Below are 20,118 nucleotides of genomic sequence, written 5' to 3'. Positions count from 1 at the left end.
CTTGAAATGAGGGGTCCTTGAGAATTTTCCACTCCATGAGGGGTCCCTGGCCGACAAAAGTTTGAGAACCCCTTCTATCTTCCTCTCTCAATATCTTGTGGTCTTTGATCTCAGAGAATTTTGGAGCTTGACATTTTGGGTAGAATTTCTTTGTAGTTGGGCAGCAGCCGACTAGGTAGGCTATATAAGTAAATAAGTATACTCTTTAGGGCTCCATACTCTTTTGATCCCGTGACAAAATAATTGAGTGTTGTTCTTTTATAAGGCTCTGTGTAAACGGGAAACCCGTTCTGACCAAAGATTCTAGAGCGGAGCTGGTTCTGACCCGCAAATGGGACAGAACGTCCCAGTCACCATAGCAACAGCCTCAAGACGAGGAAGTATTGCTGGGAAATGGCACTCAATGCAGTCCAACTCAGCATACAGCGCTCAACAGGCTCCATCATGTGGTAAAAGAACAACACTAAATTATTTTGTCAAAATGTCTTCAAACATACCAATATGTTACTAAGCTTTTTTTTAATGATGTAGAGAGACAACTTTAATGTTAAAGTTGAGGCGACGCTATCAATGGTCAGCTAGCCTATGTAAACGTTACAGATTTTTCGCATGCCATTTCACATTCGTTATCGCATTTTATGCAACTATGGTCATCTAGGCTTAAAGACAGACCAATGCATAGAAGAAAGTATTTGAACCGATATTTATTTCGGAGTCCACCACGTTTGCATCTAGCAGCTAAGGTTAACAGTTTGTTTCTAGTCTAGATGCTAAATACCAATCATGTTAACTAATAACTACCGATCATGGGCTAGCATTCTAACTTACACAAAAGAGAAAACCAGTAGGCTACTATGGCTACGAGTACTTTTAGCCTTAGAATTTCTAATTCTAGCATTTAACCGAAACCAAACCTGTCACAAATGCAAATGAATGAATGGTTACACTACTAGCCGCACTTCTGAAACATCTGCAAGGTGTTTGCTTCGCATTTTGCCAACCGAACATTTGCAGGTCAATCTAACATGAATAGCCTACTACTGCATAGCCTGTTTGACAGGCGGCACTGGAAGTTCTGAAATCTCTAGATGTTAAACGTTGTGGGCTAACAATTAGAAGCCTAGGAACATATTTCCCCCTTGCCCATTCCACACAATGTGATGATACATTTATGCACCTCATTTTTTTAAAACAGTGTTCTCCATGCGATGCCAGTGGCCACTCAAGTATTAAGCGCATTAACCTACCTCTCAGTATGCTTATATAAATCAATCTTTTTAAACACCATTATATATTTTGGAGAAAAATAACACTGTTTTTATTATTGGTCAATGGTTTTCTGCTTCCTTAAATGAAGCTGATCTCTCAAGTGAAAGTTGATAGCCTAACCTACGCTATGATTTGACAGAATCTGCTAGTGGTTATAGTCTGCCCATTATTAACCAATTACATGTTATCCTGATAGATGCAGGATTGGGTATTTTGTTTGTCCTTCCCCAATGACCCAACGATCAAGTTAGATTACATTCCACCTTTCTACTAGTCACAGAAGCCGATGCGTTACTGTGCGGCCCTGCATGGCAGTTGCAGAAATACCAATTAGTGTTAGTCTAGTTTTCCCCGTGGTAATTTACGAATCAAATTTCCGTCACATAAAATCTACTAGAATTTACAAAGGCACCCAGAAGAGGCTTTTAGTTGCACGCAATAATATTTCCAATGCAGAATACTTGCAATTCTGCATACTACAGCTGGAAACAGTGGTGTCAATGTAAGAGGAAGTCAGCTAACGTTAGCTGCCTGACTTAAATAGGAAGCAAGCTAACAGCCAACACAGGTAGATGCACATTGACTGAGACAAGTCAACTACGGATAGCAGGCACGAAATCTAAACGGAACTGGCTAACGTTATACTTTGTGGGATTTTGGATAGCTGTTCAACCTCAAACTGTGAGCACTGGCTAATTGATTTGGTCCTCTTTGATGAGCTGTGTTTGTATGGTATACAATGCGTGGTCACCTACAAATGTCTAGCTAGCAAGTAAGCTAATGGCAGTTACACTGATTAGCGTTCACTAGATCTATGTTGGCTAGCTAGCTAGCCGCCAACTGCCTTACGTTACCTCATGTTGAATGGGGGTTGTGTGGATTTCTGCAGTTTGCCGGGGAGTGAAGCTAACGTAACCTTTTTACTCTGTTTTCAGTTTTTCTCGACACGTTTTTGGAAGCTTGCTCCCGGCGGTGTGTAGCAATGCGGAGGGTAACGATGCCGGGGGTTGGCTGGCTGGTGGTGGCAGTTTTGTCCCTCCTGATTGAGCTGTGTCGGACAGAAGGAGGGGGCCCAAGCCTTGCCGAACGTGTAATATGGGCTGTAAATTCTGGCGGAGAGGCTCATACAGATGCAGATGGCATCCACTACAAGAAAGATCCTTTAGAAGGAAAGGTTGGAAAAGGTGAGTATATTGTGTTTTGGTATCGAAATAGGTTGACATGTTTTCGCTGTAAATGTAAGGCAAAGGTAGCCGTCAGCGCTTGCTAGTTGTATCTCCAAACGTTAAGGCTCTATGGGGAAGCTAGCTAACATGAGTGAAACCCAAACCTAAGCTATTATTAGCATGTGTAGCTGCAAAATGAATGAATGAATGGATCATTAGTATGTGAACTGTAGAATTGGTTTTGCATAACGATAACGTTAATGTAGATGTTGACCATGGACATGGCCGTTTACTTTACTGAAACGTTATGTTTCTAGAATATTCTCATGTGTAAGTTAACGTTAATGCATCTTAAATACCCCTCCATCGATTACAATATCGACATGTTTTCTCTGTCGTCTGAAATTGCTAGCCGTTAACTTAATTAGAAAGAGTGATTGTTGACAAGCATCGAATGGTGCTATTTCAGTGACAGTGGCCCTATTTAATTTTTTTCGGAGCTTGAGTGATTTGTAGTCGAAGTTATTGGTCTAGTTCTAGATAGGTAACTTGGCAAAGCTAGTTACAAATACTGTGATGTGGCTTTACAGATTATGATTATGGCAAGTAATCAACATCAGCACTCCACTAAAGGGTCAACTTAACGAAAAATTGCTTTATCAACATCTGTTATTACTACGCCGCCCGGCATCAAAGCTACAGTTAAGTAAAGTAGCTAGCTCTCTGGCAAAGGAAGTACACGTGTAACTGACAGCAAGCAAGGGCCTGTCACTTCCTCTCTGCGCGAGGTGATAACATGACAGAATACAACGAGTGCAACACTCAGCTTATGGAAAAGTGCAGCTGTTCCCTTTATTGAAATGCCAGGAGATTTTGTATGGTAGTTTCACGGATTTTTTTTTCTTTTTTTTTTTTTTTCCTCCAACCTAATGTCACAGACAAATATATGCACAGTGGCACAAGTCCTATTGCAGTGCAGTTGTAATACTTGTAAGGTTTGATGCTGTTGAAAGAGTGTGACTGTGTGCTGCTATTATTAATCAGATCTGCCTCCTCATCGTCCCTTTTCTCTTTCTCTCCTGTTTCAGCCTCTGATTATGGAATGCGTCTGCCTATATTACGCTCCAACCCAGAGGATCAGATTCTCTACCAGACAGAAAGGTACAATGAGGACACGTTTGGGTACGAGGTGCCCATCCGCGAGGAGGGAGAATACATTCTGGTGATGAAGTTTGCAGAGGTCTACTTTGCGCAGTCACAACAGAAGGTGAGTTTTGTTGAAGCTCACTTTTTTTATCTGGCACAATTGTCGTTCTAATAAGCCTTGCTGTTGTCTTGTGTGTCAAAACTTTCACATCTGCAAGAGAATGTGTGTAGCCTCCTAGCCTACATTTGGAGTGAAATACTCTCTGCCTAGTAAGTCTTACATGACTGGCTCTGGCACTAACCTTCAGATTTGTCCCTGGGAAGAAACTAGGTCTGTCCATCATCTGCTGAACATATTGTTGAATATATACTAAATGTTGCGGCAATTGGAAAAATAACCAAAACAGCCAGAAAAAGGCCTGCTTTTTGCTGTGGATGCACAGTGAAGTACAGTGTCTGGTACCTGGGTATGTAATGTCAATACCATGTCTTGCAAACAATATGTACTCATAGCCGTTAGGTCCGAGAGATCATGATCGGTTTGCCTTCTGTTTAAGATGATCTATGGGGCTACTAATCCTAGCTGTACACGTCCTGAAACATTTTCTATGACATTTCAAGTCAGGACATTGCATGCCTAGATGAATAAACGTGTCCTAATCATTATCCTTTCAGCTGTTTTGAAAAAGGGCCTCAACATAAATTTGTTTAAAAAACATTTGTGTTTGTATATGCAAATGGTCAGCCTTCCAGTGGTTTTATGGCAACACACGTCTGTTCTGTTTCAACTGCAGTCTTGTTATGTTGCATGCAATGTTCTCTCAGGTTTTCGATGTGCGTCTGAATGGGCATACCGTAGTGAAGGACCTGGACATCTTTGAGCGTGTTGGGCACAGCACAGCACATGATGAAATTGTGGCCTTTTCCATAAAGAGGGGCAAACTGAGCGTGCAAAGGGAAGTCTCTACCTTCAATGGCAAGCTCACAGTAGAATTTGTTAAGGTGAGGAAGGATACCATTACCTTGCTTGGACCTTTTTTTTATTATTATTATTATTATTATTATGATTATTATTATTATATATTACAATCCAGTAATTTACTTAAAATCCTGTATTAAGATCAGAGACTTTACACTGCAAAAACTGCTTATCTAAATAAACCAAGTGTTCTAAAATTCTAGTTGGTATTGTTTTCAGTATAAAGAGACCTAGCGCTTTCTCGTAAAATCATTTGACTTAATTTAAGAACAGTTTGACTTATTTTAAGATGTCTCCTGGAAACAAGCAAATTTGTCTGCAGATTCCTTAAAATAAGTCAAAGTCCTTAAATTAATCAAAATGATCTTTCAAGAGAGTGTTAGGTACGTCTCTTCCCACAAAAAACAATACCAAATAGATTTTTTATTTCTTAACACTTGGTTAGATTTTATTTTTTGCAGTGTACTTGTCTCATCCTGTTTGTAATATTACTTAATATAAAAACTTACTGTATTTTCACTTTTGGTTGAAAGTCAAAGAATGTTACAGCTGAGTACGCAACCCCCTGTATTGTTTTCCAATAGAGTACCAAAGCCTTGACATAGCGTTGTCTAGGCAGCAATTCCACTGGATCCAAACAAATCAATCTGACCATAGCATTGGCTTTCTTAATTTATGTAAATAGTCTATTTACAGGATTTTCAACATTTTTTTTACATTGTAGGAATCACAATCTAACATATATTCCTACCAACACAATCATATTTGTGACCACAGAGTTTTATTTTAGCAGTGGTTTCCTCCTTAAAAAAGACCTGCATATAACTTCACAGCATTCGGTTAAAATCCTTAAATTCAAGTAATACAGTCTTGGCTTTATTTTTGAGGCAAAAAATGTCACACAGCCACCAGCATTTGATAAGACATGAAATATCCACTGGGATTTTGTTTCTTACTATTACACCTGACAGGGAATCCGTGTTATCCAGGTAAAACACGGCTATAGCCTACATTTAAAAACAATATAAGGTAGAAACGATGCCACGTGTCTAAATGCAATGCTGTCGATGCCACTTCGAAAGTTTCTATCTATAAGGCTCTGGGTACTCTATTCTCACAACCGGCACAAAGTTCTGTATTCCAAAGTTTCTAGTTCCAAAGAGCTCTTTGTTGAATGTGTTTCTGCTGTCTTTAGATCGATAGATAAAGGAGTACAATTTACTACTAGAGGAGCACGGGATTTACTGTTTTTTTTTTGTTTCAGCCATGGTTATGAACCTGATTTTATTAACCCCCATTTAGCAAATCTTTGTATCAAAGTTCATCCTCATCTGACTCTTTCAACTGTTCATTTTTAGGGTTACTATGACAACCCTAAGGTATGCGGACTGTATGTGATGAAGGGCACACTAGAAGGTGAGTGAAAAGAATTGCTGGTCCTTTTGGATTGTACCATTTTTTTAAAATCCTGCATTACTGTGCTTGTGGTTAACCACATGGAATATTGCAACATAATTGTGGCTTACTTTTTTGTCTGATCAGGACTTTCCATATCGTACTGTGTAATGAAATTACTTGTGCAATATCTGTTTTTCTCATTTCATTTCAGTTGTCGTTTTCTGGTTTTATTAGGGGAAAATCAAGCTTTTTTTATTACTGAATCCATTTCACTTGACCTTCTGAGTTAGATTTATTAATAGGTCATTTAAGTTTGATTTCTTGTCCAAAGGTGGAGTTTTTAATCTGTCTTTATCATTTTCGTTTTTATGTATATTCTCTCTCTATCTCTCTGACACACACACACACACACACACACACACACACATACACAATCATAACCCCCAGATGTTCCAAAGCTGCAGCCTCACCCTGGCATGCTTGATAAGCCGGAGCCTGAGGAGATCGATGAGGAAGACCTGGATCTGCCCGACGATGGCAGCCGCAAGAGTCCCTCCGCTGCCTCCAAGAACCGCGTGCAGTCGGGCCCGCGCACGCCGAATCCGTACGCCGCCGACAACAGCAGCCTCATGTTTCCAATCCTGGTGGCCTTCGGAGTCTTTATCCCCACGCTCTTCTGCCTCTGCCGGCTGTGAGAGAGCCACAGACCCTGAGGGAGGAGGAGAGGAGAGGAAAGGGCAGGGAGTCAGCCGGTGATGGACATAAGACTGTAAAGGAGGTGGTGGGGTGAACGGTTGGAGGGGATAGTCTGCACAGGTGTGAAAGGAGGAAGGGGGAGGGGGAAGGGGGCATGGAAATGAAGGGATGGGTAAAGTGAAAGCTGATCACTAAACAAAAAGAGAAAAAGAAAAGAAATTGGCTTGTGACTTCAGAAACTGCTTCTTCGTTGACTGCTGTCACAGAAGGGCTGAGAAGGGACAGGGGTAGGGCTGGGGTGGGGCGGGCGAGAGTGAATAGAGGGAGTGCAAGTATTTGGGGCTTGGGCAAGGTTTAGCAGGTTCTCCACAATCCTGACACACACACACACACACACTTCAGTGGGACTGCTGAACGCCGAGCAGAGCACGCCAGACAGGACTGATTGGTCAGGGAATCCTAGTTTGTCTGGTTCGACGAGAATCCGCAGGGCTCACTCTCGAGGGGCTTTTCGGCTACCGCCTTTTTCACCCTCTGGTCTTGCCATTTGTCACTGGTGCGGGAATGGGAAGATGCCACAAAGTCGACAGGTTCTCGGGATTGTCACTGCAAATCTGCGTGCCTCTTCGGAGGCAGGAAAGGTACACAAGTCTCCTAAAAGCGTCTTTTATTATTATTTCTTGTAGTGGCAGTGGATTGCGCAGATTGAGAGGGAATGGCTCTTGAAGAGCATAGTACTGCTAATGTAATGGCCTTGTTGTTTATTTCAGGGCTGTTGCCATGCCTTCCATTCCATCTTGAGTTCTTGCGTGATTTTGTCGTTATTTTTGCGGTTATTTAATGTCACCTCACCATGTCCAAGCTGTAGAGCTGCTTGAAGTGTTTATAAAACCTCTGAACACCTCTTGTGCCAGGATTGATTTGTTGGATATAGAGAAAGAAAAGCGGTACTAGTTCATAATTAAGATATGTCTTGCCAAAATGCTGCCAGCTGAACTATCTTTTGTGTCTTTTCATTGTATATTTTATTTATAAAGGCATAACTGTTGCTAGTGGGTCATTCTGATCAGATATTATATCAACTTCCATCGGCTCACAACCTTAATCAGTTAATCAACAGTTAACTTTGAGTGTCAAGACTCAAAAATATTGCCATTTTTCTCCAGGTTGTCTTTAACTTTGTGTGAAGTTTATTGAAGGTTCTACCAATCCCTTAAGCAGCATTGAATGGTGGTGCTCATCATCTTTGACTGAGATTCTCAATCTTCCACAGTGTTGGTTCAGCCTTTTTTTTTTTTTCCTTTAATTTTCTTTGAAGACTACATCCATTTTCTGTTGCCCCCTGCTGAGACTGTCCCGCTCCTTAGTGTATGATTCCTCTGTGCTATTCTTTTGGTTGTGGCAGTTTATTTAGAGGTTAGAAGACTTGCCCCCGTCATGGGGCAGAGAACAACATAGCTGCTCAAAGTGTGTGTGTGTGTGTGTGCGTTTTCTTTGTTGCTTGTGTTTACCCTTGTGCCATATAGCTCTATCCCAGTCCTCAGCATCACCACAACTGCCTTTATCATTACCCATTTCTTTTTAGAGCTTTTGACCATTTGCTCACACGTTTTCTGTCGTGCTTCTCATCAGGTAGTTTTCATGGGTCAGTCTTGAAGACTTGTGGCCTGTTTTCCAGGCTTTTTTACAAGCCTTCAATCATCCAAGTCACATAATGCATGTCAGCGGCCACCCAAAATGTTGACCAATGTTAGTAGCAGTGCTGACTTCAGCAAAGGGCTTCCGATCTCAGTCACCAATGTTGATATGCTATTCTGAAAAGACATGTAGGATGATCTAATCAGTAGGGGTTTTCATTTGGAATCAAATAATTTAATTTGGCTTCAGTCATGTGTTCCCCATTTTTAAATAGTTTCATATACACTTCTGCTGATTTTGACATGCTGACTGGTCACTTTTTTTATGTTACGTTGAGGATATGTGAGTTTAGAGGAAACATTTGATCAGTATGACCACCCTTCACTCTGTAGTCATCTTCAAAACCATGGTCCCCCCACACTTACTTTTCATTCCTGATGAGCTTGATTTGACTCCTTTACAAAATATCGTTTTCCATCCACATACAGTTTAGGACAAGATGGCTCTTCCCTCTGCACAGTGTTCTATGTGAGTTCTATCCCCCCAAACTCCCACAATCCACTTCACCCAACCCTTGCTTCTGTTGACGCTGGTGAACTTGAAAACGTCTTTGCTCCCAGATATCTTAATTGCCTGTCTTTTTATTTCTGGGATTTTTTGCTCTGCGGTTGAGAGAGATAGAGAGTGAGTGTCTCATTTCTGCAGGTCTGAGTTAGGGGTTATTTTGTTTTTTAACAGTTGTAATTTTAACATGCAGCAATCGTTAAGATAAAATGAAAGCACCTTTTGAAGAAAAAAAATAATTTAAATCAGCACCAAAGTTAGTTGTTTTGTTTGTTATAAATGTTTCTTCTTTTAGCAAGAAAAAAATATATTACACAAGGTGTGTGTGTATATAAGGTACAATATCACACTCACTGAAGTGTGCCAAGCGGTTAATCTTCTTTATGATATCTTTGTGTGGTTTTGGGGATTGTTTTTGTTTCTGGAATGGATAGCTGACTTCCCTTTGTAAAAAGTGGCCTTTATGATTGAGGCAGGTGCTAGAACGCAAAGTAGAACTATTTCTGGATGAGATGGACACAGACACCCTGACTGATTGTCAGAAAGTGAAGATTAAAAGCTTGGGTTTGAACTTGAGGGTTTCTTTCAGCCTTTTTTTTTTTATTGTGTAACTTAAGCGAATGGGGATTTGTGTTGAATTGAAATGTAATACGGATTCGTTGCTTATATATATTTTTTTCTCATCATGTTTGCTCCTCAGGATTTTGTTTCCTTTTGAATGATTGTTATGATTGTTGTTATTGGTGATTGATTTTTTTTTTTTTTTTTTTTTTTTTGCACTGCCTGGTATTTTTTTAAAGCATATATTTTCTGTCATTTGTTGTAATTCTATTTTAATTCTGTTGCCTGTCGCCTTGATTTTTTTTTTTGTTTTAATACATGCATATATACTTTACCATTTTGTGGTACGTGATCTTTCTGTCTGTTTGACTCTTGGCTGCATGCTTATTCTGTTTTAGTTATTTAAAGTATTCTGAACATTATGCAGTTTTGAGTACCCTTGTATGAGAAGTTTTCAGATGACAACCAAAGACTCACTGGCACCTGGATGGGGATGTCGATTGTGCATCTTGGTGGTTTTCATTGTCTTTCATGACTTCATGGTCTATGATCTTACGACATGCAGCTTCATTCACTGTTGAAGTTGTACTTAAGAGTAGAGGTCCCCACTCCTTAAGCAAGCTACATTTGCATTATGGATGCCTGAACAGGAGGACTGAAGAAGGAATTGCTATCACAAGCACTCCCTAGCCCTACCTCCAACACACCCCTCCCCAGCAGTCTGTTCTCAAAATCTGAAAGAAAAAAATCATCACCATTGAGAACTGCAGATAACTGCTGTTTCTTTTTAATAAATGTGCTATTTTTATCTAACTTGACTTGAAGGATTATTGTTTTATAAAACATTATCCACATGTTTTGCTCCACTCTGAGACATGTCAGAAAATTAATCCTATACCGCAATTGCAAATTGGCTGATGATAACTCAAAATACCACTTGTTGTCTTAAGTTCTAAAGACTGCATGTAAAAAAGTGTGCACTTTAGTAGTTCAGCAAGTGTTATCCAATGCAGCATTGCATATATAAAGGCAACAAATAGGTTCAGATTGGTTTAGGTCCCATATACAACATCCAAAAGTGAATATTTTATGTTCACATATATGTCACATTTCAATGTATGCCAATATAATCTTTGGTAGGCCTAGGCCTGCGGAAGCCCCACAAGGTTTTTTTTTTTAGGATAAAGCTGCTTTTGCTATTTTATTTTCACTGGGGGGCAACTGGTGATTTTAAACCTATTTAGCACTTTTACAAACAATACCAGTTGACCATATTGCTACATTTAAAAAAAAAAGGCTTAAGACAGTAGGACAAATGACTGTCACTTGAAGGGTCAAAAATCTTGTCAACAAAGAATTTCAGAGATTGTCTATTCAAGGACATATCAAGACAAGTAGGTGGGGTGGGGGTATAGAAAAGACTACTGAAATGTAGGCTAAGAGAGGTTTGTGGCAGGTTTTAGGAACAATCAGAAAAACATTCTGCCTTTTCTTTATCAGTTTTCTGATACACCAACTGTCTTGAAATCTCAGACATCTGCATCTTGTCATGTTTCCACTTTCGTTCAGCCCTCCAACTTTTCATGCACTCAAAGAACTATACCTACACGGCACTTGACATTTATCTAATACACTTATTTAACATTGTGGACAACTGCATTAATGTTTCAAAAGCTGGTGAAAGATAAGGCTCAGCTAGAAGCTACAGATACAACGAATCAGGAAGTGCATGCAAGAATAAGAGTAACTATGGTAACCAACGTGTGCTTTTAGCCAATCACGAGCTAGTTTTTTCAGCATAGGTTCTCCATAGAGACGCGCGACGCCATCTTGACTTCAGAGAAGTTCCATTTTTCATACGTACCTGGCGCGCGCTCTACACAGTAAACATCGGCGATATGAGCAGTCAAAGCTCCCGAAATGATTTTGCTGCAACTGTCAACGGCTCGGACGCTGCGGTCCCTGGTAGAGATCGAAAGTCAGGTGGCGGTGTTCTAAAAAAGCTGAAATCACGAAAAAATCAGCCAGATAGACGGCCTGTTACGGAGGATGAACTACGGGCACTGGGGAAAGACATTACTCCAGACGGTGTCCTCGGTCTTCGCTCTGTCACCCGTGGTAAATAACTGTTAACTTTAAATTATGTACTTTTAGAAAGCTGTTACATATTCCAGTTTACTTTATATGGAGTGCCTCTTTGTTTACAGTGACCAGTATCCAGTCAATGACATTAACGTCAATTGCAAGTCGATAGGCAAGTGAGCTAGCAAGGATAACGTTAAGTTAGCATAACGTTAACGTTGCCGTCAAATGTAACGTTACAGTTTGTTAGCTTGCTGTGAATTGTTAGATGTAAAGGTAAATAATAACACCACTACACCAGGCTTTAGTAAATAACATGAGTGAAACGTTTAAAAAACCCAAGCTAAGTAGACACGTTAACGTTACTAAGTACGTACCACATTCACGTTAACTATTGTTATTTGATCTGTTGTCACAGTCTGAATAGCTTGTCGCGTAACTGCATTGCTAATTTAACTTTAATCATGCTAGTTAGACAAGTTTTTTGTACTGCCAAGTCAACGTAACCACCTATGTCAATGTAACGTAACAGACAATGCTACGGTACCAACGTTACTTGTGCCTCGCCTGCTTTGAACTGGTAAAATACATCCGCTCTGTTTTCATAGAAATCTGGGTCCACTTCGAATTGACAAAGGCAGAAAGTATCTCGTAACTGTCGAATTTAGGGCTCCTTCTCATCCCCCTTCCTTTCTTATGTCCTGCCCCCTCCTCCTAAATAACCACGCGAATGAAACGAGGAGGGAATGCAATAAGGATGGAGGAATCAATAGGTTCTTACTAGTTTATGCAGCCCTGCGCAGATATGGCTGAACGTGATTCATACTGGACGTGTTTTGCATTGCATGCTGGATGGCATGCTGAACATTTTTGCAAAAGTCCAGCATGCAACACGTTCCAACTCTGCGCAGCGCTGCATGAAGTCAAATGAGCGTAAGGACAGACATATACCTCAACTCTTGTTGTACTCTTGTCTAACCTCAACTCTTGTTGTACACTGAATGGAATTAGGAATTATTAGTGCGTTAATGGGTTTGGGAGTAATGGGAAACACATTTTTCCCAGCGGAAAAGTCCATGTGAATGGCACATAATTTGGGGACCAAACCTGAGTTTCCCAGTTGGGGACTTCTCATTACTTTGTGTCACTTTGTATTTCAGTAGTCCATGCGGACTTTGATGTTCAGCTATTTCAATGCCAACTGGCAATTTGCAGTTTTTGTCACTTGAAAGATGCATGTCCTTATTTCACTATCACAGTGACACCATACTTTTGAGCAAATACAGTTGTTTATTTAGGATTCATGTGCGGATATTTTAACCTTTGTTGTGCCATCCATGATTTTCCCATATCCATAAACATAAACACTCACAGTTGGTAGAATAGTATCATTACTGGGAACGTTTCCATTATTCCCAGGCCCCATGACCACACCATAAGACCAATCATCAAAACATTATTGTAGTTTGGTTGAAATAATGGATGAAATTTGTATGCTGAACCGACTCAAGCTCTGAATTTAATTAGGCTACTTTACGTGTAAATCTGTGGAATTTGCAGAGAATATTGACCTATACTGAAGCGGTCATATTGATTTCAAATGATACATTTTGTTTATTATTTTTTATTGGCCAAGCCATCAGTTGATGCAACTGTAGGCTAAATCATGTCCCTTGCATTTTGAATATAAGGTCCATAGTCACGTGCCCCACTAGAAATGTTGCATTTTGTTGGTGAAATGTCTGTAACCTTTGCGCCCCTCTTGCAATGTGTTTGCCCCCCAGTTTGAGAACCGCTGCTTTATAAGATGGATCAACAGCAATGCAAATATATGAAGCAACACGCTCACACTTACTGACTTGCTGGTATTAACTTAACTAGGTGCTGAATCCCTCATATAGTGATAATGTATGAAGAAAGCATGGACAACACTCTCAATTCTCTTTCAAACTTTTCATTTGGCGAATAAAAGTTTGAAAGAGAACTGAGAGTGCTGTCCTTGCTTACTTCATACATCAACAGCAATACATCCAGAACTTCCAAGTTATTTTCTACTGACCGTTTCAGTTGGTTTACAGGAGCATATTTTCTTTTTTGTTGTTGTTTTTCACGTCTTAGCCTGCTTTGTGTAATAGGCCTAGTTCAACATCACCTTTTTGTACTATGCTGACTGTCTCAAATCCACTTCTCAGACTACCTTTGCAAGCCAGAAGACAACATTTACAACATTGACTTCATACGCTTCAAGATTAGAGACCTGGAAACCAATACAGTGCTCTTTGAGATTGCCAAGCCTCCAAACTGTGGTAGGTGGTGCTTTTATGTGATTACACTAGAGTGGTATCAGAACAGATACTCTTTACCATTACCATTACTGCTTGCTTACCTGGCAAGTTTGAGCATAGTACTTTACACCATGTGACACCATATGATCACACTTTATGCCTCTTCCACACACACACACACACACACATCTCCCATCTCTCTCCTCTGCACATACCGCTTTGACAGACCTGTTGGATGAAGACGGAGATGAAAATGGAGATGTTGATTCCAGTGCAGGGCGCTTTGTGCGTTATCAGTTCACCCCAGCATTCCTTAGGCTGCGCACTGTTGGAGCCACGTGAGTTCTCAGCACTGTCATACTACACATGCAGAAGGGGCCACTTGATTAATTCAGGAAGTTAGCCTACCTATCCACTTGTCCAGTTGCCCTTTTTCGCTACTTATTCACCCTTATGGACCAACTTAATGCAATAGAGGCCAGTATAACATTTTAAACAAGACTCAAAGTTAAGATGTCCATTTAAACAGTTATTGTCTGCCTTATTAGTTTGTCATTCTGGGGTGTGTTTCCCAAAACCATAGTTGCTTAATAAGTTAGCAACTTTGTTGGTTGCGATGCAATTTCCCCATTGCCGACCAACAAAGTTGCTATCAGGTTAGCAACTATGGTTTTGGGGAAGCACACCCCTGATTAGTAGCGTCTTGCCCTTAACACTTCTGTGCTTCCTCTTCATTCTCTTCCCCTTTCAGGGTGGAGTTCACGGTGGGAGAACGGCCGGTGCAAAACTTCCGGATGATCGAGAGGCACTATTTCCAGGATCGCCTGCTCAAGAATTTCGACTTTGACTTTGGCTTCTGCATCCCCAACAGCCGCAACACGTGCGAGCACATCTACGAGTTCCCACAGCTCCCCGAAGACATGAGTGAGTTAAGCTAACATTGCTACACTATTGGTTCATCTTTGGGTGTTACAACTGTTGTCTACATCACTGTTTTCCTTTCTCTTACTGTTGTACAAGTGCTTATTCATTTGTAAGCGTACTTCACTTACTTACTCATTACCTATTGCTTACCAAATATATTGCATTCTCTTTTAATGCTCTGTCTCATATTTTTCCAATGTCGTAATGCTGTTCTCTCTGTTTCTGTCTCCTCCTCAATCAAACGCTTCTCAATGCTTCCCTCCTCTTTATTCTCTCTCTTCCTCTTGGTCTCTCTCTCTCTCTCTCTCTCTCTCTCTCTCAGTCCGTCAGATGGTTGAGCATCCATATGAGACTAGGTCAGACAGCTTCTACTTTGTGGACAACAAACTCATCATGCACAACAAAGCGGATTATGCCTACAATGGAGGTCAGTAGACTCCGGAGACTGGATGGAGCAGAAAGCAGTTTGTCTGCGTGGAGTGGACATTTGGGAGGACCTGCTCCATACGCACACACACACACGCCACCTGCAACACATGTAACCTCTCACCCACATCCAGCTCAGAATGGACTCATGTCTCTCTCTTATTCCTTGACGAGTCATCTTAAGCGGACCTACCTTCTGCCTTTCAAAGATTTAAATCTTACTGGTTCTATAGCAAGAAAACAAAATCTGTCTTTATTTATGATTCCTACATATGGATGTTTGGTGCCGTTAGACACAATTTATAATGCCTTTTTTTCTAATGTTTTTGTTTGTTCTTGAGTGGGCCCAAGTCAGATTATGCCACATTCCAACTTGAGTGAGTGTGTGCATGTGTGTGGGATCAGTCTGTATTTGTGCTTTTACTCTTTGAGATGAGGCTTTGCATCTGTTAAGACTGCCAGCACAATTCACTGGCTTTGCCAGGGAAAGAGCGTTGTAGACGAACCACCCGCTGTAGCAGTCATAAGAGACAAGGAGAGAGTTGACACAGAGATGTTGACACAGTGACGGTTGATGGTTAACCCATAGCATTTTCAGTCCTCTAAGAAAAGAATTCCCCCACAGGGTAACTTATGGGTTAGTCTTTATTCTGGTCTACTGCCTGATCTCCAACTATACTCTGAACTTATGCAGACCATCTGATAGAACCAGATATTTTCTAGAAGATAAAACAAGACACTACATGTAAAACTTTATGCTTAATACACATGCAAGAATGGTTTTGTGTACGCCTTGAACTTTAAGGTGGGCCACTCCTTGATGACTTATGGACTCAGATTTCTTCACTGGCTGTGAAGACAGCACTTATAGGGCAGCCTTGGTGTCTCTGGTGCCATGGAGATCAGCCATCGAGATCAGCTGACGACCTCTCAAGGGTCTTGTCCTGAACTAACTTGAGTGATAGCCCTCTCAGAGCCAGATCCAGTGGTGCGGTGAGGTCTGAGGCTTAGGTTGTCATGGCGCCAGCATCCGTGAGGCCTTTCACTGTCAGAGGCAGCTGCATGCTTAACGGAACCTTCATTCCAGTGTCACCAGCAGAGAGGGAAGAGAAGTGGGCAATATGTGCTTCAGGTAGTTGCACCCATGCCGGCTTAAGGACAAATTTCATTTATCAGAAAGGTTTTGTTGTGCAGTTATTGTTGTTAGAAATTGCTGTTTATGCGGCTAGTTTGCATGAATATCAGGAACTCGGAACAAAATTATTCAGTTAACAGTCCTGCCATACTCTCATGTTTTGGCATGGTTCGCATCTTCTAGTGTTTTTTTGTTTTGCTTGATTTAATGAAACCTGACCACTTTGCAAAGCACCTGTAGCAAGCTTCAGCTAAACTGTGTGCCACATTGGTTCCTACATGCAGGTATGCTGAGTACAGAAATAAACTAAGTGTCCTTCGGATCCACAGGGTGAAAGGTCTTATTATCATTAGTAAATATTTTGTGATACTTTCCTGTGTGTGTTGGATTCCTGCTAGGGTTGAAGGTCTCCACCTCTTCTTTATTTTTTTGTGTTTTTGTTTTTGTGAATCAGCACCCTCGGATTCAGTTAATATATGATTCCCACATGTCATTTTTATGAGTGGATCAGGTGTGCTCAAGACCGAGACTCAAACCCAGTAATGTTGTGTGGAGGGCTCCCCTGCATGTACTGTAGGAACAGACTAGGGTGAACAACCAACATCAAAGTGGAGAAACGTTTGATGGGTTCATGAAGACCTTAGTTTGAAGTGGCACGCTAGTATTTCCACAAAACTGGACCCATCACACTTTACAGACAATGAATCTCTTGGAAGAAGAAGTGACTTGGATTCACCACAAAAGCTTTGCGTTGTTAATCCAGATATACTTGATGCTGATGAGATGCATGAGTGCATACAGATGATGTTCACAGTTGAGATGTTGAGAGATCTGATTCAGTTTGACCTGCATTGATGACAGTCTGTCACATTGGATGTCAGAGCAGGATCGTGACCTGTGGAGATGGGGTACAGCCGCCTTTCACAGTTTGGGGTTTAGATAGCTACCCCTGGTCCAGAGTTGTATTTACTTTCTTTTGTACTATACTGTTACATATAGTCCTTATATGTTGCTGACATGTTTCAGGATACAATATGTTGATTGAATAAAAAGTCATTAATTTCAGGCAAACCTGACATTGAGTTGTTCAAAGATGGTCATCCACATTAATTCTTAACTCAGCCTATATTTCTAAGTGTACATATTTTCCACGGATGTTGGTTTGTGTGTTTGGACTAAATTCTCTCTCCAACTCTGACTGCCTGAATTCCAGGTACACTGAGGGGAAGTGTATGTGTTTGCAGTGATGCTGTGTGTAAGTGTTACAAGTCAGCTGCAAACTGTGTGTTTGGTCGACCATCTCCTGTAAAAATATATGTGTCTGTATAAAAAAACAAATAATAACCCTGTTACACATTTCTGCCTTTATTGTGTGATTGTAAAACTAAAAGGATGGAGAATGATTGATTGATTGGTTACTTTATTGATTGATTGGTTGATTAATGATAAATAATGGTTGCCGATGAAGGACAGAGTCCCCGTCAGGTGACCTGGTGCCTGTTGATTCGTCACCATTGCATGTGAACTGGAACCCTATAGCATTTCATGATTTGTTTTTCTTATTTTGTTATTCACTTGTTATTTCTGACTGAAATATTATGTTTCTTTGCAACAACAAACTAGGCTACCGTTATTATTGTTACATGTTTATTTTGATAAGCCTGTATCAGGACAATTGTCATGTAAATTGGTTGTGCTTTCTGTTCTCTGTTCTGTTCTGTGTTCTGTTCTGAGTTCCTCAATATACCTATGGGATGACCTCTGCCTATCTTCCTGTGTGACTTTCACCAAGCAGGTGCAGATGGCAGGAGACAGCAGCGCGCAGATGTGTACAGATGTTGTTGTTGTTTATCAGTGTTGTCTCTGTTGTTGGGCCACTTTTGACAGTATTGGAGTCTTTTGTTTAGGACATTCACACTGAGTTACAGTTTTGGTGTGAAAATACTGTCTTTTGTTTTGGACATTCACATTGAGTTATAGTTTTGGTTTCATTTTGCACCAAAAAGGCCCATGTGACCAAAATCTCCTCATCATGTGAGCGTGAGGGAATGTATGAAAGTGATTCCTATGCTTTTAGTTGGTCTTTGACAATGTCTGAGTTGGTTCATTTTGATGCCCTTGAGGGAAATAAATTACTAATTTCATAATGTTGTTGCCTTGATGTCTCTCTGTAAGAGTTGTTTTCAAATTGAAACGTCTCATTATAAACATAACGTATTAACTTAATGTATTTTTCCTATGGGAAAATAACATGGGGATTTTGAATAATCTCACCTCTTCATGAAGTGAGTGAGTGGTGAAACCAGGCTGGTGATTATGGTGGTCCAAACGGTGTCCTTAAAGCTGCAGTTGACAGATTTTAGCCCAAATTTTGAATGTTTGGAACTCTTATGCCCCTCCCCCACTACCACCGAGCACACTCTCATCGAGTTTGTGCTTGTCAGTGCGCACCAGACTGCACCAGACAGTGATTGACAGTCAGATCTCACACAGCCCTGCTCTGATTGGACCAGAACCAGGAGCTGTGGATTTTTGGAAAACAAATAACAGGCTCTAAGTGCAGGTTTTTTTTCTAAAACCGGCTGATTTATGTTGTTCTGTCAGAGCATAGTGTTGGCTTCAGTGAATATGATCAAAAAAGTCTTGCCAACTGCAGCTTTAAGTGGGAAAAAGTTGAAGGTCACTGCGGAAATGGGACGAAGTATAAGCACACCAAATTGTGAAATTTCTATGTGAAGCCAGACTTGAGATATTGACATTGTGGCAGTTCAGCGTGCCCTACAGAATCTCACATAATTTGGTGTGTAGGGTGTGGTGGTGATTGTGTTTGCCAAGTTACTGTATGCACTAATATGCACTGATTTGGCACCTATGATGAAAATGCGGTGTCTATACGTTTTAAAGTTTCGGCTGCAGAATAAGTTTGGATAATTATAATAATAACTAGATTTACCGCAGAGCGTTACAAAATATGACTGTGTATGTGCGTGTGTGCCTGTGTGTGTGTGTGCATGCATGTGTGTTTGTGTGTATGTGTGTGAGTATGCCTGCTTACCTGCATGTGTGCTTGTACATGTGTTTATGAGTGTGTGTGTATGTGCGTGCATGTGTGTGCATGAGTGCCTATGTGTGTTTATGTATGTGAGTGCATGCCTGTGTGTGTGTGTGAGAAAGTGTGTGTGAATATGCCTGCTTACCTGCATGTATGTGTGTTTTTAGGTGTGTTTGTGTGTGTGTGTGTGTGTGCATGCGTGCATGTATGTGTTTATGTGTGTGTGTGTGCGTGCGTGTGTGTGCATGAGTGCCTATGTGTGTTTATGTATGTGTGTGCGTGCCTGTGTGTGTATGCATGTATGTGAGTGTGCATGTGCGTATGTGTACTGTGTGTGTGTTTATGTGTGTCTTTACGTGTGAAAAATCTGTACATTCAGGCAGTAGAAAGGAAATCAAATTCCATTCTCCAGGATCCCTTCCACCGATGTTTTAGCTGTTACCATCAGATATTAGATACAGAGTGCCTCTGGCCAAAAGGTCACTATACACAAAATCCTTCATCATGCCCAGCAACACACAAAACATACAGTGCAACCGGAAAGTTTTCAGACCCTTTCAAGTTTTCCACAATTTAGTTATTTTTCAGACTCATCTTAAAATGGATTCAATTTTTTTGGAATCATTTTTTTTCTCATCAATCTACACACAATACTCCCAACACCCCACAAAAAAGCAGGTGTTTAGAGTGTTTATAGTGAGTTTAGTGAGTTTATAAATGTATAAAAAATAAAAGACTGAAATATTCCATTATTCAGACCCTTTGTTATGACGCTTGCAACTGAGCTCTGGTGCCTC

At 40.7% G+C, this 20,118-nt stretch overlaps 2 protein-coding genes across 4 annotated transcripts; both read left to right on the top strand.

Annotated features, from left to right (window-relative positions):
- The first annotated feature begins 316 nt into the window (after positions 1–316).
- Positions 317–10,230, top strand: mlec (malectin). 3 transcript variants are annotated; one of them, XM_048244054.1, is made up of 6 exons: positions 317–449; positions 2,205–2,453; positions 3,524–3,702; positions 4,407–4,583; positions 5,919–5,976; positions 6,406–10,230. In XM_048244054.1, the coding sequence occupies exons 1-6, from the start codon at positions 332–334 to the stop codon at positions 6,651–6,653; spliced, it is 1,029 nt and encodes a 342-aa protein (XP_048100011.1). In that variant the 5' UTR covers positions 317–331; the 3' UTR covers positions 6,654–10,230. The 3 variants fall into 3 exon arrangements, with proteins under 3 accessions (XP_048100011.1, XP_048100013.1, XP_048100012.1); XM_048244056.1 differs by lacking the exon at positions 317–449 and adding an exon at positions 1,558–1,837; XM_048244055.1 differs by lacking the exon at positions 317–449 and adding an exon at positions 1,558–1,950.
- A 1,022-nt stretch (positions 10,231–11,252) lies between these two features.
- On the top strand, positions 11,253–18,416 carry unc119.1 (unc-119 homolog 1). Its single transcript, XM_048244165.1, has 5 exons — positions 11,253–11,535; positions 13,692–13,805; positions 14,011–14,122; positions 14,536–14,708; positions 15,031–18,416. Exons 1-5 carry the CDS (start codon positions 11,316–11,318, stop codon positions 15,141–15,143), a joined length of 732 nt encoding a protein of 243 aa, XP_048100122.1. The 5' UTR covers positions 11,253–11,315; the 3' UTR covers positions 15,144–18,416.
- Positions 18,417–20,118: the final 1,702 nt, after the last annotated feature.

The sequence above is a fragment of the Alosa alosa genome, chromosome 5 (assembly GCF_017589495.1).
Source record: "Alosa alosa isolate M-15738 ecotype Scorff River chromosome 5, AALO_Geno_1.1, whole genome shotgun sequence".
NCBI lineage: Eukaryota > Metazoa > Chordata > Actinopteri > Clupeiformes > Clupeidae > Alosa > Alosa alosa.
Note: the sequence above shows the minus strand (reverse complement) of the source record. Positions and strands in the feature narration are given on the sequence as shown.